Genomic DNA, 22,640 nt, shown 5'->3' on the forward strand with positions numbered 1-22,640 from the left:
CTTACAAAGACTTTTCAGTGTGGAATTCTTAACCATGTGATTGTTAATCTATAAATTTATGTGATGTTTTCGCCTATATTCTGTAATTAACTAGCCTTTCAAAGGTTATTCTTTTGCAGTTTTGCCTTTAGGCCTGAAGACAGACAAGGAAAGGGAGGATGACGTGTACAGAGTGTCTGATGTGAAATCACACCTAGACCACTGCAGGAAGGATTCTTTTAAGCTATTTAGCCACCTTGTGATATTAAAAACCCACTAATCTCGCTTTGTAGCGCAGCCTCAGTTTCAAAATTTCCATTTATTCAACAGTTCACTCAGCCATAACTGCAAAAACCGGTCAGGAAATAACACTAAAGTAGCTCCTCACCTTGGTCGTTATTGTGCGGCTGCTGCTGCGACGCCGGGTCTTTGAGCAGGGCGGCGTACTTGTGCAGCAGGTTGACCAGAACCTCCAGCAGGCCGACCTCCCGCAGCACGTCGCTGAACACCGGGTCGTGCCTGGCGAGCTTCAGCAGCGTGCGGACGGACGTGATGCTGCAGGCGTGCGACGTGCTGGACTTGAGCAGCACGCTGACGCTGAACAGCTCCTTGCACGGCACGTAGTTGAGGCTGAAAACCACGAACTCCAGCAGCTCGAAGTACTTGGCCTGGGCCTCGGGGAGCTTGGCCACCCGCTCGGCGAACTGCGACAGGGTGTGCTGCGACTCCAGGATGAAGTAGTTGGCCGGCTCGGCGGCGTAGATGTTCCCGACGGCGTCCAGCAGCATGCAGGCCAGACGGCTGGTTTTGGCTCGCAGGAAGGCGTTCTGGAGGACGGAGAAGGCCTGGATGTTCCGAACTGTGTGGCCTGGAAAAAAACATACGAAAGAGAAGTATGAACGACTGATTAAAATGTTTAATAAATTTCATTTGAAGTGATAAAACGGAGGCACCAAAAACACTGCATTGTGTCAAAACAGAATAATACAAGAGAATAGCAATACTTTATTAACCCTCGTGTCGTCCTGCGGGTCAAAATTGATCCATTTAAAAGTTTGAAAAGGTGGAAAAAAATATATATGTTTTCACAGTGAAACTTCTGATGTCCACATTTTCAACATTTTTGGGAAATCTTTGAACTTTTTTTGGTGGAAAAAAAGAAATGTTAAAAATGTTTCTGAAGAACATTCACAAAAAAAAAAAATCAACCAAAATCCAGTGAAATTCACTGGATTTTGGTTGATTTTTACGTGAATGTTCTTTAAGAAAAAATTACAAGTTTTACTGATATGTATGTAATCATTTTAGATATTTTTAGGATTTTTTTGGAAGGTTTTTACTCATTTTTTGAAAATATTTACAAGAATTTTCTTGCCAAATTTGTTTTTAAATAAAATTTTTAAGGGAAACTTAAGTAATTCCTGGAATTTTCTTCCTGAAGATTTTGCAAATTTTCAGAAATTTGGGAATTTTTTTGCTGATTTTTGGATTTTTTTCAGACAAGGAAACAATATTTTTTGGTGCCCGAAAATGAAGACAAAAGGAGGGTTAATCCCCGAGGGGTAATCTGGTTGCTATAGCAGAAGGAGTTCAGTTCCCATCACCATAAATACTGATAAATTAGCAAAAATGAGCAGTAAATAAAAACAAACAGTCAGAAAAATATAAAATGCTAAATGTCCTACTTAAAAAATGTGAAAAATGTGAATTTCGATGCAACTTCATGGGAGTACAGGTATTAATCGAAAGGAAATGTTTGTCTCCAAGCTGCCAATTCCACCTTAGAATGCTGTTTGCACATTAATTATGTGACAAAAACGCCACATTAGATGTAGAGACCTACTGGTAAGGGATTTATTCTGTGGCTTCACTGTCGTCTGTCTTCATGGAATGAATGTTTATACAACATAAGTGAGTATAGCTCCGTGCATAGTCGCTTAAATATTAATTTTAACACCTTACAATTGATATTTAATACATTCATCTTGGACAGAGTTGTGACAGAACATGCCCTTTTTGACATATGTGCTGTGTTTTGGAACTGCATGTGGAGACGTTTCATGAGCGGTGGCACATATTGATTTGTGCGTCTGAAGTCACATGTAGCTGCGGATGAAATTTCTCTGGAATCATCCCATATTTTTGACCTCAGGAAGCAGATACGAATCAAAACTGTGCAAACAATGCAAAAAAAAAATCTTTGAAATGTTATATTTGCAGTGAGATATCAGGGAAACTGTAATCCATCTACGTTTGCTGACTACAGCAGGAATATGCCAAGGGATGATTCTACTGCTGTGTAGAAGAGAGGAGGAAAAAGACATGTAGATGCTGAATAAAGACAGAATTTTGTTGTTTTAGGTTGTATTGTGTAAAACATTAAATCATCATAAGTCATAAGACATTTGTTGTTTAATCATTGACAGGTTGGGAGCTATAAATGTAATATTTTTTAAGTATTCTCTCTAAAGCATACAGATAAATATACATAAAGCTTTGTATATCTGTAATAAAACTATCACTAAACTGCACTTCTGTCATTTATTCTTCAACACATCTTATCAAAGTCTGTATGATTTCGTATTTTTTTTAAATATCTGAAGCAAATAATTTCCAAATATTGCAAACTAGTGTAACAGCAGACAAAAAATAACAATAATAATAACAGTAAAAACATATTTGAACTGAATCAGTTGAACAAAACTTGATAAATACACCAGTAAATCGGACACAACAGAGCTCAGTGGTGGAAACGCTGCTCTGCTTTGCATCATCCTGGATGTATTTCGGGAAAATATGCAAATTATTATGCACCCGGACAGAAAATAAACATTCAAAAAAGAGCCCAAGTGGACGCTGACTCCACATTTACCTTTACAGACCTACTTTAGCAGAAACCTGAGACCCTTCCTGATGTTACATAAACTGCCCTGAAGCTACACGAAACCCAAAGAGCAGAAGGAATGACCCTGAGAAACAAAACAAAACAAAAAAAACTAAAGAAAACCGATCTCGTGCAAAAATACCAACGTCACAAAAACAATATGTAGATTTTTTCACGTTTTTGTACAATCTTCAGAGCAATGTTTGCTGAAAGGAAACCAAAAACCCAGTTACGTCATTTAAACTTGAAAAAAACTACAAAAAGCTGCTCCAATTAGCTTCAGGGAGCAGTTTCAGTGCAGCACAGTCATTTACCATCATCAGAGAGATCAAATGTGAGCTAAATACTTTTAAAAATGCAATCCAACTTTATTAAAGTATACAATCAGATGACCGAGCTGGGTTGAAATGACCTTTTATAGGACAAACTGGTTGTAGGGTCTTTTGTAAGGTCTTTTAGTTGTCAGCCAAGTAACATTATGCGTGTCCTCGTTTGTAAGAAATGGCTTGTTTATCATTACAAAAAATACTCATCTGATTTATGTATTTTTGCAACAAATTCAATACAAGTCTGCTCTTTCAGTTATTTTAAATTACTTAAAGATAAAATATGACTTTCTAACTGAACTTTCCAACTCCACAGTCACCAAGGCCAGTTTAATCTGCAGTAATAACCTGCTGCTGTAACATATTCCCTTGTTTCTGTCATTACTTCTTGTTTAGACTAGATTGCTTTGTCAAGTTTGAGTAATAGAGCATCAAAGGGGAAAATAATCTTCATTCAGTGAGTCAATAAAAGTATCTTAGGAGGCAGCATATCTTTAACTTTTATGAAGAGACTAAAGTGCAAAAGCATTAAAGATAGATGTCATCCATAACCTACATTACACACATTATCTGACCTCCACTTTGGGGTTGAGCGGCGAACATAAAACCATAAACGATGACTCACACACAAGAACAACCGGCAGACCAACGTGTCATCACACACGCAGCGGTTAAGTGAATGTGGCGGCTTAATTAGGCGAGTAAGCGGCCCCTCGTACCACGATGGCTCCTGGTAATGACTCTGCGCACAGCTGGAACTGTCATTAAGTGGGTAAACACAAGTGTGTGTCTGTGCTTTTACGTGCGTGTGGTGGAAAAAGATGGCCGAGCTCGACGGTGTGACGGCGTGTGGGGTTAGGAGGACGACAGTTTCTGTGTTTGGATGTGAGTGTCGTGGGATTTCAACAGCAAGGAGGCAACAGCACTACAGTGTTCATTAAACATCTGAGGGAAGAAAGACCCAGCAGCCACTGCAAAGGTGTGGCTCATTAATGTGGACTGGAAAGGCATGTTGTCTTAAAAAAAAAAAATAGCCAAAATGACACTATTTATCAGAACCAGAAACTGTAAAAACATCCATCCATCCATTATCTATACACCACTTAATCCTCATTAGGGTTGCAGGGGGCTGGAGTCTATCCCAGCTGACTTAGGGTGTCACCAATCTATCACAGGGCTACATATACAGACAGACAATCACACTCGCATTCACACCTAAGGGCTATTTAGAATCACCAATTAACCTCAGCATGTATTTGGACTGTGGGAGGAAATCAGAGTACTGTAAAAACATATTAAATCTTTTTTTTTTTTACTTTTTAATGGTATACGAGCTAATCACACTCAGGGAAAATTAACCAAATCTCAGCTAAAATCACTTTACAGCTGTCATAGTCACTTTATGACCACTGCTGCTGTCAGTTTAAATCTGCTTATGAGGTATGAGTTATGTGACGATCGGCATTGGTTTGTCCGTCTGTCCATCCGCCCGTCTGTCTATTAGCAACATTAATCAAAAACAGAATAATAGATTTGGATGAATTTTTCAGGGAAGGTCAGAAATGACACAAGGACCAAATGATTAGATTTTGGAAGTGATGCAGCTTATAGTCTGGATCCACGGATTTGTTAAAGATTTCTGTATCATTGCCAGATAGCGGCACGGCATCACTGTAACCATGACAACAAGTGAACACTACGTCAGCTGCCTGCTGATGATCACATGATTGTGATCCTACTACAAATCCACCTCTGAGGACTTATCAGGACTTATCCATCAGGAATGATCCAAGGAACAACTGATTAAATTATGGGGGTGTTTCTGAGTCCCATCAATTCCTGCCACCTGTTACATATTTAGGTCACATGATTCAGTATCCGTACATAACGTACACATGTATAACACACATGCCTGTGCTCAGCACAAGGTCATTTTGTTTTTTGGTACATCTGTATTAAATGGACACATTCTATGGTGCTGTGATTTCTGGTCATCAACAACTAATAAATAAATAAATGTTGCATTTCTAAAGAAAAAAAAACAGAAATGTTGAATTTCTGACAATACCATATGGGAGAATGAGCAGCCTTGGAGGAGTACTGTGCTCTCCGAATGCTTTTCTAGTTCAGAATTTTTGTAGTTTTTTACACACTGTACATTCTGGTTAAGAGAAACAGCAAAAGAAAAAATCTCATTGGTTTTCTGTACGTATGACAATAAAGCTCTTGAATCTTAAATCTAAAAATTTTGACACTTCATCAAAATCTATTTATTCTACATGTCTCGTTTAAAAAAAAATCATCAAAAATAAACCACCCCCTGCAAAAAAACGAATAATTCTGGAACTATTCGACTGAACTGCAGGCAGTGTTTACACCGAACAGAAAGGAGACAAGTATGGAAACAAATCAGAAACACTGAGAGGAAAATAACGTCTATAAAATAAATGCAGCATGGTTCAAAAACTGTAAACAGAGGAGCAAGTTGTTGGAAGATACATTCAGCATGGTGAAACATCTTGTTTAGACATTAAAATGCCCTCAGGGAACAAATAAAGACTTTTAAAAATTGGATTGAGAGGTAGTGTCAAAAATATTTGTCGGGGCTGTAAAAAATATAAGTAATAAAATGCTACTTAGATTATAGTATGTAGTTGTATTCTTTTTTCCCAGAAGTTGTGAGAGATGTGGCCATTTGGAAAAATGTTTTACAAGCAGATTCCTTTCTTAGTTTTTTTAATTCTGGAAAATAAATAATCACACAAATTTAACTTTTATTTTTCATGATTTTCTTCTTTCTAACCTTGTTACACTGTTCTCTCTCCACATAAACATGGTTGTCCTGTTTCCACAGAGGTGCAGGACTTTATATTCTAGTAAAAATGAGCTCACAGTGAGTAAAAATGTTGGAGGAGCATCTGCTTAGGGTTCAGAGGGTTAAAATACTGATATAATCTTTTAAAGAGGCATGAGTGCATTAGTATTATTTTAAATCTAATACAGACGTGTGCTGGATGTGTCTTTATTGATTAAGTATAAAATGAAAGAGGGGACAGAAGACAGAAGGTCATGCTGAACGGATTCAGAGGTAAATGTGCAGGCAAAGACAATTCTCTGAACCGCTAAAGCATCTCTGGCTCTCCGAAGAGCCAATTTGTATGCAAGAGATTGGAGGCGTTCGTCTCCAGCCGAGTGACGGGCGGCAGAGTTGCCATGGTGTCGTCAACAGGTTAAGCTTACTGGGATCAGCCAAGCATCAAAGTCATTTCAGGGATTAAGATCTGACAGGCAGATACGGCGGCTGGGGCATACATGAAGACTTCTACACCAGTAATTCCTCTCTTGTTTCAGGGCTTTGGGCAAATCGGACCAGCGGTCCTCTGCAGATTTAAGAGGCGGATCTGCGACTGGAAAATCACTGGGTTGTGTCGTGGACGGGGGAGGGAGGAAATGTCTTCACTTCCGCAGGATTTAGTCTTAACAGCTGTATTTCCATTATGTGTTTTTGTGTGCTTTGTGACGTATCACAGTTGAAAAAGTTAACGAAAATGGCAGAAATTGAGAAAAGTGCATCTCAATTTTGCAAAAAAGTGATTTCTGACTTAAAAAAAATGAATTATTGTGCAGAATGGGAGTAAAAAACACATTTTTTGTATAAATTCTGACAAACATTTCATGTACATTTTTAATCAGTTGTTTCTTTCATTTTCTTTGTCCCGAGAGAGCATGAAACATGGCCGACAGCACATTCAAAACTTCTCTCAAATTTTCTCTCATAAATGGTAAAAGTTTAGTTTTTTCTCCTTCTTTGAGGTTTATAGAGGTCCAGTTTTGTTTCCAGCTTCATTTACACTGTTTTTTACAGCTATTTGTAACTGATGATGCTATGTAGCCTATGTATTTGCTCCAAAGCAGCTAATTGAAACAGGGACAATTTGCTTTTTCCAAAGTTTGCTTGACTATTCTGAAATCACAGCTACTACATCATGGACTCCTACTTTGGAATATGCTAATGGATGATTGTTTTATTGGCATCTGAAGGGACAAAATGCTTTTGGTTTCTCTGTTTTACCCACTACTTCTTTATATTATCAAGCTTGATGTAGCTGCCAAGTCAGTCTTGAAACTGTCTCATCAAGTGTTAACTATAACGTTGGTTGGTTGGTTGGTTGAGCAGGTAGGTAGGTAGGTGGGTGGGCAGGTAAGTACTTTGGTAGGTAGGTAAATAGCTAAGTATCCTGGTAGGTAGATAAATAGGTAAGTAGGTAGGTAGGTACTGTCGGTAGGTAAATAGATAGGTAGGTAGATAGGTACCTACTTAGGTATGTAAGTAGGTAGGTACTGAGGTAGGTATGCAAGTACGTAGGTATCCAGGTAGGTAGGTAGGTACCTAGATAAGTAGGTAGGTAAGTAGGTAGGTGGGTAGGTAAGTAGGTAGCTAACTACCCAGGCAGGTAAGTAGGTAGGTAGGTAGCTACCTAGGTAAGTAGGTAGGTAGGTAAGTAGGTAGGTATCTAGGCAGGTAGATAGGTACCTAGCTAAGTAGGTAGTTAGGTAGGTATCTAGGTAGGTAGATAGGTACCTAGCTAAGTAGGTAGTTAGGTAGGTATCGAGGTAGGTAGATAGGTACCTAGCTAAGTAGGTAGTTAGGTAGGTATCTAGGTAGGTAGATAGGTACCTACTTAGGTATGTAAGTAGGTAGGTACTGAGGTAGGTATGCAAGTACGTAGGTATCCAGGTAGGTAGGTAGGTACCTAGATAAGTAGGTAGGTAAGTAGGTAGGTGGGTAGGTAAGTAGGTAGCTAACTACCCAGGCAGGTAAGTAGGTAGGTAGGTAGCTACCTAGGTAAGTAGGTAGGTAGGTAAGTAGGTAGGTATCTAGGCAGGTAGATAGGTACCTAGCTAAGTAGGTAGTTAGGTAGGTATCTAGGTAGGTAGATAGGTACCTAGCTAAGTAGGTAGTTAGGTAGGTATCGAGGTAGGTAGATAGGTACCTAGCTAAGTAGGTAGTTAGGTAGGTATCGAGGTAGGTAGATAGGTACCTAGCTAAGTAGGTAGTTAGGTAGGTATCTAGGTAGGTAGATAGGTACCTAGCTAAGTAGGTAGTTAGGTAGGTATCTAGGTAGGTAGATAGGTACCTAGCTAAGTAGGTAGTTAGGTAGGTATCTAGGTAGGTAGATAGGTACCTAGCTAAGTAGGTAGTTAGGTAGGTATCTAGGCAGGTAGATAGGTACCTAGCTAAGTAGGTAGTTAGGTAGGTATCTAGGTAGGTAGATAGGTACCTAGCTAAGTAGGTAGTTAGGTAGGTATCTAGGCAGGTAGATAGGTACCTAGCTAAGTAGGTAGTTAGGTAGGTATCTAGGTAGGTAGATAGGTACCTAGCTAAGTAGGTAGTTAGGTAGGTACTTTATTGATCCCGAGGGAAATTCAAGAAACCACACAGGAGACATAGAGATATAAAAAAATACAGGGGCATAATTATGTACAGAATGTATATAATAAAGCTAAATCTGTCTGTACTGTATTAGTTACAGTAAAGTGGCTGCATTTGTAGAACGTTTTCTACCTTAACAGTACTCAAAGTGCTTTAAAATGTTCCTCATTCACGCACACTCACAAGCAAATGGTGGCAGAGCTGCAAGACGCATGCTTAATATCACTGGGAGGAACTTTGGGTTTAGTGTTCTGCTTAAGGACACTTCAGCATGTGGGAGAGCTGGAGTCCAAACCACCAACCTTGTAATCAATGGACAAACCCCTCTACCACTGAAGCTACATGGAGGAAATGATGAAGCATTGACCTACCTTTCCCAGAGGGCTGCGGGAGAACAAATCCAGGCAGCAGGAAGGGAGCTCCGGTGGTCAGGCCGGCCGGTTTCAGCTCCGTCACCCCGTACGTGGACAGACAGGTGACCAGGTTGACCAGGTCCTTCAGCGCATCTTTTGATTCGTCCTCCTTGGCCTGTTCCAGTCTGGATGCAGAAGAGGAGCTTGCATGATTGTTTATACAGCAAGAAACAAGCATGAACAATGTCGGGAGAGGAGATACTAGTGGTACCTGAGCATGAGGTCGCAGAGGAAAGCGTAACCCTGGCACATTCGGAAATCGTCCAGCAGCGTCTGGGAAACGTCGCTGGAGTCTTTGAGGAAGCAGGAGAGTCCGGCGAACATCTCGACGATCTCCAGCGGGGAGAGATCATCCGACTGCTGCATGTTCTGAACACATGTGGCCAGGCATTCCTTCTCTGTACGTGGACGTAAAGAAAGAGAAGAAGGAACTTGTGAGGAATGTGGTGACGTGATGTATAAAGTAAGGCATGGAAATGATTAAAGATGTCTGCTCCAAGTTTGCTTTTATCGCAGATTTACAGAATCAAGTAGAAATCACACTGAGAGCAGTTGAAAGGTAAACTTCTTTCACATGTCAGCAGCTGCATTTCCTCTAAGTATAAAACAAGGACAGAATATTACCCAACTCGCTTGTTAATTTGTTTGTTTGTGTGCCTTGTTTTCCATTTGTGTCTTAATACAATTTGTTCAAATGGCTTTGAGGTTTGTTTTCTCCCATCCACTTATTGTTACATGCCCTCATCATTTTGACATTTTATTTATTTAAAAACCTCTGAGAAACATGAAAGGAGAACTTTATTTTCATTAGTGTCGAAATACATAAATGCGATCACTACTTTAATTACACATACAGTAATTAATGGAGGTGTGACAATCTGTTTTTCATTTCAAATAAATATAGATTTTTAAGAAAACGCATCTTGTTTCTTTGTTGCACAAATGTCAGAATAATTGTAATTGTGCAACTCTGGAGAGGTCTCAAAGTTTAATTTGCCAACACAGATTTAATTTTCTTGAATTATTAAAAAATGCTCAGAAAATGTTCATAATGACTCGAAAAGTTGTTCAAAATGACATGAAAGCTGTCCTAAATTGCACAAAATTCACAGAAATTGTTCAAATTTGTCCAAAAAGATTGAAAATTTGCACATTTTTTTATGTCTTTAATAAGTGGCACCTGGATGGATGTAAAACTTATCTGGTTACAGTTTTTACCAAAGATCAAATGTGTTTTTCATTAATCAGAAATTGCTCAAAATGTAATTAAAAGTTGTCCAAAACTGCACAAAAATCATCTCAAATTTCTCAATACTAAAAAAAACAGTTTGAAATGACAAAAGATGCCCAAAATTATACTTGCATGCTTGAAAAATGTCAGTAAACAAACAGCTTTGTCTGAGTCCTCATAATGTTTTTTGTTACAAGGCTGAATGATGGAAGTTTGTTTAGCACATCTTCCTTGAAACGTGTATTGCACTCCTGTATATTTTTAATTTTGTAAAAGTGGCAAAAGACATGTTGAATAAAATCCGGATGTGCTTTGGATGAGTGTATTTTGAAAGTGTCTTCAGTAGGCTGATAACTTCATATACAGGAGGTCCTCCACTTACGTCTGAGTTCTGTTCCTACAGATTGATGTAAGTCGATTTTCACTGTAAGTCGGAACTCCGGAGAAAATGTAAACAAAGCCGTTCCGTGCATCACGATGCTGATCAGTTCTTCATAAAAGTCATGAACCAGTGATGATGAAACGCTGTAGGTCGAGGACATCATAAACCAAGGACCTCCTCTATATTGAACTCCTATATGCTTTTAATTTTGTAAAACTGGAAAAGACATGTCAAATAAAGTCCAGATGTGCTTTGGACGACTGTATTTTAAATGTGTCTTCAGTAGGCAGTAGAATACAGAATAACGGACAAACCCAGGAAAGTTCACAGACATCCCACACGTGTGCGTTTACCGTGTATGTATTTGACCACGTTGACGCTGAGGCCGTGTCTGGAGATGGTGGTCAGCACCTCGCCGGCGCTCCTCCTCCAGGGCAGGTTGTGGGGGGGGCACCAGGAGGTGATGGCGCTGAACAGCAGCTGGAGGTCGTCCTTCTGGGCCAGCTCCTCCGCCGGAGACACGAAGGTGCAGAGCTTCACCAGGATCTGCAGGGGCGGAAAGGAGAGGAAGGTTTTTACTGCGGCCGAAGGCGTCGGTCTGGAAATAAGCTGATAAAACCACCGCCGGAGAAAAGAGAAACAGCCGCTTGCAAAGTGGAGCTGAGTGTTTCATCACGGAGACAGAGGAGTGTTTTTGTTACACGTGTCTTCTGTAACTGGTGTCATTAATATGTAAAAATTCAACATTTTAATAACTGTGGCAGATTAAGCAAATGAAGCAACACAGATCAGGCAGCATTTGTAATTATGATCACAATAAGGGATCATTCATGTCAGGGAAAACAGGGATTTCAGCTATCAGACTAATACGCTGATGCAGAGCAGTGACTGAAGTGTCAAGTTTATGTTGAATCTATAATAAATGATTGAGATTCTCTGTAACCAAAAAAAACACAAAAATCAAGTAATTTTTATATGTTTTAGAAGAGAATTGAAATACTCTATTAATATGAAGTATCCAGAGCCCTCAGGTCATCACGGACAGGTTTATTGTGAGTTCCCAGAACCAGAACCAAAAATAGGGAAGCAGGATTCAGCTATTATGCTCCTCACCTGTGGAACAAACTTCCTGAACACCTGAGATCTGCTCAATCTGTCGGATCTTTTAAATCAGGCCTGAAAACCAGATAGTTCACTGCGGCTTTCTCTTAGATGCTTTACCTATTTTCTTGTTCTTTAATGCGCTTTTATGATCTTAATGTCTATTTTTAAGTCTTATTTCTATGATTTTAATGTATGTTTACCTTTAAATCATTTTTCTGAATGCATTTCTTTGCCACTGTAAAGCACCCTGAAATGCCTTGTATATGAATTGTGCCATACAAATAAACTTGGCCTTGCCTTAATCCCAGAAGATTAAGGAAAGAGAAAGAAAAAATACAGTTCCCACCACCACAAACACAGATAAAAAAGCAAAAATGTGCACTAAATTAAAATAAAACAATAAGAAAAATATAAAATGCACATGCCCCACATTAATTTACATGAGACAATTAAAATGCATCATCTGTACACATTAAAAGTTTAGAATTAGCTGTACTGGAAGCTACTAGCCTATTAAGTAATTGCTAGATTCACAAGACACTTAAACTGAACTTGTGTCTGTTTCACATGTATATATTAGCTCAGTATATATGACAGTAGTGGACAGGAAGGGAGACAAAGATAGGCAGGGCTGAACCTTCAGTCTCCGTATGTTCCCAGTGTGTTTACTAAACCCATTTCACACTAAAACCAAAGGTCTGACTGCTTTCAATTTAAGTTAGCTGACAGCAAACTGATGAAAAATTCCCCCAGTTTTCTTACCTGGACGAAGACTTTCTGGAGCAGCGCCCGGCGGTCAGCGAGGGGCAGCTCTGGCTGGGGGTGTCCCTGTCCGGGGGTCTTCTCCTGGTTGGCTGGAGGCTGCGGCGGCTGTGGTGGGGGGACAACGGGGGCCTCGGCCATGTGGGGCAGGTCAAAGAACAAATAGAGGCATTTGACCAGCGTAGAGGGAACAGACATGGTCGTCATGCAGTCCACCGTTTTCTGTGGGGACGACGACAGACGAAAAGGATGGTAAAGATAAACAGAATATTAACTGGAAAATCAAACAACATGACTCAAAGCATGTCCAAAATAGCGTAAAAATGTATAAAATGACTCCAAATTTGTTCAATATGACACCGTATTTGTCCAAAATGATTCGTAAACTGACTAAAATGACTCAAATTTGTCCAAAATAATTCAAATACATCAAAAATGACTCAAAACATGGCCTAAAGGACTCCTAATTTGCCAAAAATGACTTCAAATGTGCCCAAAATGACTTCAAATGTGCCCAAAATGACTAAAAACTTGACGGAAATGACTTCAAATGTGCCTAAAATGAATCAAATTTGTTTTAAAATAATTCAAATACATCAAAAATGACTCAAAACATGGCCTAAAGGACTCCTAATTTGCCAAAAATGATTTCAAATGTGCACAAAACGACTAAAAATTTGACCAAAATGATTGAAAATTTGCCCAAAATGACTCAAATCACATCCTAAATTACTTAAACCATGTATAAAATGACTCAAAATTTGTTGAATATGACACCAAACTTGCCCAAAATGATTCGAAAACTGTCTAAAATGACTAAAACTTGTCCAAAATAATTCAAATACATCAAAAATGACCCAAAACATGGCCGAAACGACTCCTAATTTGCAAAAATGACTTCAAATGTGCCCAAAATGACTTAAAACTTGACCAAAAATGACCGAAAATTTGACTGAAATGACTCAAAGCATGTCCAAAATAGCATAAAAATGTATAAAATGACTCCAAATTTGTTCAATATGACACCGTATTTGTCCAAAATGATTCGTAAACTGACTAAAATGACTCAAATTTGTCCAAAATAATTCAAATACATCAAAAATGACTCAAAACATGGCCTAAAGGACTCCTAATTTGCCAAAAATGACTTCAAATGTGCCCAAAATGACTTCAAATGTGCCCAAAATGACTAAAAACTTGACCGAAATGACTTCAAATGTGCCTAAAATGAAGCAAATTTGTTTTAAAATAATTCAAATACATCAAAAATGACTCAAAACATGGCCTAAACAACTCCTAATTTGCCAAAAATGACTTCAAATGTGCACAAAACGACTCAAAATTTGTTGAATATGACACCAAACTTGCCCAAAATGATTCGAAAACTGTCTAAAATGACTAAAACTTGTCCAAAATAATTCAAATACATCAAAAATGACCCAAAACATGGCCGAAACGACTCCTAATTTGCAAAAATGACTTCAAATGTGCCCAAAATGACTAAAAACTTGACCAAACATGACCGAAAATTTGACTGAAATGACTCAAAGCATGTCCAAAATGACTTAAACCATGTAGAAAATGACTCAAAATTTGTTCAATATGATTCATAAATTGACTAAAATGACTCGAACTTGTCCAGAATAATTCCAAAACTCTTTGAAATAATTTAAACAGGTCCAACCTCGATTTCTTCAGGACAAAATAAAGACGAAAAATGTTTTTGTTTGGTAAATGGCTGTTGTGTCGTGTTGTGATTAATGGGGGAGTTTGTGTGAAGACAAAAAGGCCCGAGGTGTGTGTTGGCTGAGCGTTGTACTCTATTGTGTGTGCGTGCTGCAGAAAGAGATGGGGTTTGTGCTCAGCGAGGCGAATGATTCAGATAATCAAACGCTGCCTCCTACACGCACACACGCTGAAAAGAAGCCGACAAATTACCTCGCTCTGGACCGGATGACCCTCCCATTTCACTCTAACGCCGTCTCAACAGACCGAATAACAAAGAACAGAGGCACACACACCTTCAATTTGAGCTGATCAATGGAGAGACGGAGTGGGGGATGGAGGAGAAAGTGATAAAGACCCCGACGGTAGTTGATAGTGAGTCACGATAATGGAAAACTCAACCAGGAGGGTGTGTTTTTACAGGCTATTACAGACGTATTGGCCCAGCTGCAGCCTTAAGGTCAAGGTTACTGCCAACAGTCAATCACAGAGAAAAACCAGAGACAAAGACATTTACTGAGCAGTGCGTAGGTGTAAGAGAAGGATGGAGGGAAATAAAGGCGATGAAGATGGACACAAGGAGAGAAGAAATATGTCTGTGTGTGTCAAAGAGACGGAGGCAGGCGGACTGGGAATTCAGAGCATGAAGGGCATCGTATAGAAAAATAAGAGGGCAGCGCAGAGGTAGAAAAAGACAGAGCGGCAAACAAAAATAATGCTGCTTTATCCTCGGAGGAAGGAAGAGCAGGAGGTGAGGGAGGAGGAGAGTGTCGAAGGGAGGGAGGTGACGTCAGGTTTATGGGAGGCCAGCTGCCTGGAGAGTCCTTCGTTTTACCGTCTGAGACAGCAGAGGGAAAGGGATACAAATCCATTAAAGCTGCTCACACAGACACTAACAGGGCATGAGCCACCAGCTTTCAGAGGTGGGTTATTGTTTCTCCTGTCAGCCTCGGTGTACTGACGTTAAACAGTCACAAACAGCAGACTTTATTCATTTAAATCACAATAAATCTTTGGTAAAGGCGTCTATCTCCAGCAGAAAACTAAACAAATTTATGTTTTAAGAAAAGAAAAATTGCCAAAATGACATCGTTTACCAGTGCCAGAAACTGTAAAAACAGAATTAATTATTGGATTTTTAAGTTTTAGACCAGGGGAGTCAAACTTATTTTAGTTCAGGGGCCACAATCAGCCCACTTTGATCTCAGTTGGCTCGAAAAATCGCAGCATAAGAATCTACAAACAACCACAACTCCAAATTTTTCCTTTGTTTTAGTGCCAAAAAGTCCATTCTGAAAATGTTCACATATAAGGAATAATCTTTTTACAAAACATTATGAACAACCCGAAAATTCTTAAGAAAAATAAATTCAATTTCAACAATATTGAGCCTCAGTTTATCATTTACACATTACAACTTACAGATGAGATAAAGAGATAGTTTAATTAGATAAACAGATAGTTTATCTACAAAAAGACACAAAACTTGGAACTGAATTATATAGTATTCTACTTTATGGTCAAAACAACAAAAGTCAGACAAAAAAAAAACCAAAAAATACACAATATTACAAAATTGAGACAAAAAATGACAAAAGCGAGAAACAAAATGACAAAAAATGAGATACAACATGAAACAAAAAAAAGAGAAAAAATAAGATAAAAACGTTACAAAGTGACAAAAAATGGACACAAACAAGACAAAAACATGACAAAAAGAAGCAAAAGGACAAAAGTGATATACAAAACAACGAATAAAGCGAAACTGACAAAAATAAGACAAAAAACAAGCGAGACAAAAAGAAAACACAAAACAACAAAAACGAGAAACAAAACAACAAAAACATGAGACAAATGACAAAGGTCAGACAAAAAAAATACAAAAAACAACAAAAATTAGCCAAAATATTACAAAAATGAGACTAACAATATGAAACAAAAAAGAGACAAAAAATTAGATTAAAAAAAGTTACAAAGCGACAAAAAATGGACAAACAAAACAAACAAGATAAAAAATGACAAAAAGAAACAAAACAAAAAAATAGACAAACGCCACAAGTGAGACAAAAAAAACACAAAACGACAAAAACAACACACAAAACAATAAATAAAGCAAAATGGCAAAATGACAAAAATAAGACAAAAAACACCAGCGAGACAAAAAGAAAACACAAAAACATGAGACAAACGACAAGTCAAACAAAAAAAATCACAAAAAACAACAAAAACGAGACAAAATATTACAAAAATGAGACACAAAATGACAAAAGAACAATGAACAATCCAGTATTTTACTTTATGATCAGAACAACTTGTCACGGTGTAGAAATTATTTTAAATAATTTGTCTGAAACTCTACTAGAGGGATGAACGTTCTTTCAAAAGATCTTCCCTCATTTAGTGTTTTGATGGCGGTAGTGGAGAATTCTGTCAGCTGGGTTGAGATCAGGTGACCGTGAAGGCCACAACACAAGATGATGAAGATTCACATCATTTTCAGATTCAGGACACCACTCGGTGACCCCTCGAGCTCTACTGATGGAGCTATTATCATCCTGGAAGATCAGGAGAGAAATGTTGCTCACAGGATGAAGGTAATCATTAAGAACAAGTTCGTATTGATTTGAGGTGATCCTTTACTCTAAGGGGATGAGTGGAAGAAAACCATGACAGCAAAATGCATCCAGACAACATAACGAAGGCACCAGTTTGGCAAAAATATACTACAAACGACAGTAAACACTAGTTTGTTTTAGGCCTGTTGCCCTGAACTGTCCGACCAATACAATAAATGTGAGTGTAAGCAGCGTTTAAACCTTTGAGGGATTTTTACTGAATCACGTGGAGACAATCTGTTCATTCATTTTGACTTCATATTGTGTAAACACGGACGGATGAGACAAATTACCTTTAAATGACTCGGTTTTTAGGATTCAGGGAAATAAACACATGGGCTTTTGTCTGGATAACAAAACCATTTATAGAATAGAAATACTTTAATAATCCTCGAGGGGAAATGTGTTTGCTACAGCAGAAAGTGTACCATTCCCACCACCATAAACACGGAAAAATAAGCAAAAAGAATAATGTAAAAAGCAAAATGTCCCATGTAAAGGATGTACAAATGTTAAAGTGTTTAGCATTTTAGCATTTATTTACAGATAATGTAAGAGTTTAAAGGTTTATAGTGTATTATAATGAGGCTATAAGCGGATTTAAGGACGCATTTAAGTGTTGTTAAATTTCTCCACAACTATAATTCTCCCTGTGAAGCATCTTTAACAGAGAAAGAATGATTAGTCTGGATCCATGGATTTGTTAAAGATTTGTATCATTGCGAGATAGTGGCACAGTGTCCCTGTAACTATGACAACAAGTGAACAGAAATTAGGAAACTGAGTAAGGTGCGATTAGATGCATTATTTTTTTTACACGTTATTTTTCCTGTAATTAGTTAATCTAAATAAATGCGCTGAAGTCCCAGCTCTAGTTTAGATTAAAAAGCACCCTGAGTAGAGGTAAATACAACAGCAACTGCTGGGACTAAAACAGTACATCTACAGCAAAAGACAAACTCAGACATGCATCACCTGTGTGGTTCATCAGGCGAGTGATCTTTGGGTAACACTGAGCAGAAACACAACAACAACAGCAGGTGCTCACATGAATAAAGGAGATCAAAAAACAGTGGACACACATGAGAAATGTTTATCTGTGATCTGAACCGGTCGTAAATCACAGTTCGGCCTCATGTGACCTGCGGATTACTGGAAGTTGAACCATCAGAGTGTGAAATACGGTTTTACTGCTGCTGCTCCTTTGTAGAGTAACTAAAAGCCCTCTGCCAAGGCCAATGCCCTCTCACAGTTTAAAAACAATCCGACCCAGATCTGCACTACAGTAGTAAAAGCGGTAAACAATGACACTAAAGGTTTGATCTGTGATTCAAAGGTTTTGCAATGAGAACAGAACAAAGGAAGGCTTCATATCTTCTGTCTCTTATTAATTGCGTTAAAAAGCCTAGAAGGCAGAGGTAACATCTAAGCGTGGCCACTTCAAACCCTCTAGTTGTTCGCTCTGGAAGTTTGTAATGAGCTGAATAAAAGCTGGAAAAGCTGTTAAATCAATGTGTTCGCAACTTGTCAAGTGTGCCTTGTTTTACAACTACATTCAATGGAAAAGCAATTAAAACTCAAGCTGTTGAAGCCTTTCAATGGGAAAAAAAAACAAAAAACAAGATGTACAAACTGGAGCTGGAGGTTTTTAGCTCCGGGGGGGGGGGGGGGGGGGGGGAAGCACATCTGTGGCTCAACAAGAATTAAAAACATTAAAATCTGGTGTCAATCAGTCAGTCTGGCTTCACTTCAAACCGCCAGAACCGAGCGAATTTCACAGGAACTGCATTTTGTAAAGGGCTGACGTGACTGTAAAGCAGAAGTGGCCCCTAGAAGAACAGAAAGTTAATGTCTGTGACGTGTGAGTGGTTTTAATCCTGAGGTGTTGGCTGTGGGCGCTGGAGAAGCTGCTGCAGAAAAGTGGAAAAGAGAACTAAATAAGTACGTTTGATTTCCTGACGGTATAACATTTGTGTGCAGGCACTTGAGACGCTTCTCCTTCAACTTCTTAAATGGCATAAAAAGACGACTACATCCAAACTTTTCTCTAAAACCTCCGACTCTAATTGTATATACAGTGGGATGCTTTGACAATGAGCAGCTCAAAGGAAAGGCAAAGAAAAGAAGAGAGGGTTCATCACATGTCTGCAGACGGGGAGAGGAAGTGTTCGACTCCACAACAACAACAACAGCAGCAGCTACAGCAGCTACAGCAGCTACAGCAGCTACAGCAGCTACAGCAGCATTTCTGGAGTGCAGCCGAGCAGGAAAAGCAGCCAGCCGGCCAGCTGACAGCAACGCTCCCCACAAGACCTCCAGAGGAATGCAAGCCCCAAACTTCAAAAGACGTCTGCCGGCCAACAGTATGAGGGCGCAGGCAGACAAAAACAAGAGCTTAATGTACAGTCCTGGGAAGTCAGTGCGGATGCTGGACTCCAAAATCTAATTCTTGATTTGATTTCATTGCACCGACTATAAGAAATATGACAATGATGTATTTCATGTGACATACAGAAGCATCAGTTCGATTACGAGCAGAGCAAAGGAGCAGGAACAAGCTCAACAAATCACAGTGTTACGAGAGAATGAGCTAGAAGGAGTCAGGTGGGAATTTTTACTCAAGTTTCTCAGATTTTTTTTACAGTGGATGATGCTATTTTCTGCCGGAAGATCAAAGAGGGGAGATGTAAATGGGTCGAAAAGATACAGAAGGCTTAAAATCCTCATACAAGTCCTACAATTTTATCTTATATCTACACTGTAAGAGGGAAATCCTTAGAAAAGAAAGGATCAGGGTGGGGAATTAGCAAGGACATGATAAGCAAAAATTGTCCTCAAGATTTAAAAAAAAGGATATATACATGCGCAAATAATAAATATATTTTCTAATTTTGGGAATTATTCAACTCTCATTCAATTTCCATTTCTGTCACAAACACACACTCACACAAACATCAACTACACTACAAAATGGACCAGTAGCTCATTAAAAACCTGCAAATAAAGCAACCAAAAGCCTGAGCCGTCACCAACATCACGTCCAGCAAACAAAGCAGCCAAGAAAGCTTCCATTTCTACAACTGAGAAAAGGAAAATACTTCTAAAATGTAGTTTTGTCTGGAGCTACAGAGGTAAAAAAGACGACTCTCTTGTTCTGTAACGCCGCAGAGCTAACTCACCCAAACATAGCCTTGGACAGCTAAATGCTAATCACAACTTAATTAAAGAAGCAAACAGGTGTAGAGTATTCAGCATTCAGCTCATCGCCACCAAACGAGCAAGAATCATCAAATTGGTCGCTTTTGCGTACTTTTCAAAGTGTCTTTGGTCGAGTGCTTTAGCCAACAGGGTCACCAAACTGGTAGTAAATGTCAACATGCTAACATATAGTCCTGCATAGTCAGAATTATATCCACATTCAGATTAGCATCCTGCCAGCGCTGGGGAAATATTAATGTTACAGTCTCAAAGTGAGCCTGTGCTTTCATTTAATCCATGCTAAAAATGTCAGTAGGGCTAAATTAGTGGATTAAAAATTTCAGCTGCAGTCATTTCCAGAATTGCAACAATAAAGAACAAGTATTACATTTATTTGGACTTTTTTTGACAGACTTATAGTTCTAGTCTGCAGTTCTGTGAAGCACCTGAGGCTGAAAAATCACAGATTTAACAAGTAGCAGGAGGTTTGAATGTTATTATCCCTCAAATCTGAATTTCTGGTAAATGTAATTAGATGAAGCTCATTAAATGTTGTCATGATAGTTTCCTGATCAGGATCTGGGTTTAAATTCATACACTGGGTTCAGAAACCTGGTCCTGCCTTCTCTCACACAAACGTAAGACTGCAAACTCCTCTTTAAAACAACTTGTTTCTATTCACTCACGTTAGCACCAGTTGGTTATTACCGCATGTATTTTAATCCAGGCTTAATTCACATTAATAGCAGCAACTGTATGCACTAATTTTGCAAAGGCCTTGATTTATTAGAAGCTGCATCCCAAATATTTTCTAAATTTCCTACACTGGAAAGGACGCACACAAAACCAAATTTAATAAACACAGGACACTTGCACAGATGAGAACAAGCTGTTTAAAACTGTTTAAAGTGTGTTTCTGCCGACCTGTCCGGAGGAGGCCAGCAGGTTGATGGTGGTCAGAAGCATCCAGCCGCGACTCGCCTCCTCACTCTGGTTCACCTCCAGGAACTGGACTATGGCTCGACTGGCCGCCTCTGGAGGAGCAAACAGACGTAAACACACCGTTAACTAGATGGAAAGTGACAGCTCGCTGTGACGGGCAGATGGGCTGCTGGAACAACCATCAGATGTGCAACAAATACATCACCGTGGTGGATGCGGTGGTACGTGTGGTAAAGTGTTTGTCTCGTCTACAACCTGAATAAAATCATTTGTACAAATTAAAATGTCATCATGTCAAATGCATTTGTCCAATTACAATCTGTTTCTCCTGTTTCACATTTTGTCAAACATTATTTTAATGAATAAATTAGAAACTTAAAACCGGACTGCATGAGTAAAGATACAGCAGAAGAGTGACACAAAAAGCATGAACTAAATCCACTGCGTATTGTTCACACTGGAACAAATGTACTTCTTCTTACATCAGTCTTTAGCCTGAGGTATGTTTTTGCTCCTGTCACATTTTTTGTCACTGTGGGCTCATTTTTCAATGTAATATAAAGTCACAACAACACTGGTAAGAAAGTGAGGGAACTCAGAAATGCATTTTCTGCAGAATGAAACCTAGAATCAATATGTTCCCACAGGTGTTGCCAATACTGGGAAAAAAAAGGTGACTCCACATTCTATACAGTTTACTATTTACATTTTTATAACGCTACTCTGAAAATAAACTGTAGAAAGATGTCACACCATGCTGAATGTATCTTCCAACAACTGGCTCCTCTGTATACCATTTTTGAACCACGCCGCACTTATTTTATTCACCAATTGTGGTTTGGTATAACTTTAGCTTCTTGTACAAGAATTTTAGCTTCAGTTTCTTTTGGTTTTCTTTCTGCTTGTGGGATTGAAGAAGACTTTAGAGTGTCAGGATGTTTCTTATTCCCTTCAGGTTCTACATCAGTAAGTCTGCTTTGGGCAACAACTATCTGGGACACCATAGGTTCGGCAATCTTTGACTTTCTTTGTGTTGGTATCAGTTTAGTTTTTTCCATAACGGTACTCTCAGTTTTTTTCCCTCTCAGTCTCTCTTATTTCCATATTTATGTGTACTCTGCTCAGTGGTTTCATCCCATTTGTTTTTTTACTCAACTAGTCTACATTCCGGACACGAAGAAAACCTTCTTTAATTGAACACTACTGTTAAAGTTGATGTGAAGCTCTATTTTTGTATGGTTTTGTTAAGAAAAAACACAAATGATGCGAGCCAAAATGGAGTCCCACAGAATGCAATTAAGCTGAAAAGTTACTGAATTTTTGTTATGTGACTGTTGATCATAGCTGAGCCACTCATGACTTGTCAATTGTGTTAAGGAGCAGCGATTTTTTCTAAAGGAATTGGTGTAAACTGTGTATTTTTTTAGCAAATTTATTAACTAGCCATATAGAATAAAGTGATTTTGATGAAATATCACAGTTTTAAGCTTAGATTTACCTCATTTTTCTGACTCTCATGAAACACGATTCAGGAGAACGCTGATAATTTGACAATTCTTTCTGTTTTTAGAGTTTCTGACTCTGATAAATGCCGCAATTACTGTGATTTTTTTTTTTTTTTTTTTTTTTTAACACAATTACATGC

The 22,640-nt window shown here is 38.7% G+C and overlaps 1 protein-coding gene across 7 annotated transcripts in view; it reads right to left on the reverse strand.

Moving 5' to 3' along the window:
• wdfy3 (WD repeat and FYVE domain containing 3) overlaps positions 1 to 22,640 on the reverse strand; it is a 174,963-nt gene that overhangs the window by 115,542 nt on the left and 36,781 nt on the right. For all 7 annotated transcript variants that reach the window (XM_055011774.1, XM_055011771.1, XM_055011773.1 and 4 more), the window contains exons 4-9: positions 20,978 to 21,087; positions 12,516 to 12,737; positions 11,003 to 11,195; positions 9,248 to 9,434; positions 8,995 to 9,161; positions 368 to 847 (exon numbers count right to left, since the gene is read on the reverse strand). In XM_055011774.1, coding sequence (XP_054867749.1) covers positions 368 to 847; positions 8,995 to 9,161; positions 9,248 to 9,434; positions 11,003 to 11,195; positions 12,516 to 12,737; positions 20,978 to 21,087 — 1,359 coding nt within the window. The remainder of the gene's footprint in view (positions 1 to 367; positions 848 to 8,994; positions 9,162 to 9,247; positions 9,435 to 11,002; positions 11,196 to 12,515; positions 12,738 to 20,977; positions 21,088 to 22,640) is intronic.

The sequence above is a fragment of the Amphiprion ocellaris genome, chromosome 6 (genome assembly GCF_022539595.1).
Source record: "Amphiprion ocellaris isolate individual 3 ecotype Okinawa chromosome 6, ASM2253959v1, whole genome shotgun sequence".
NCBI lineage: Eukaryota > Metazoa > Chordata > Actinopteri > Pomacentridae > Amphiprion > Amphiprion ocellaris.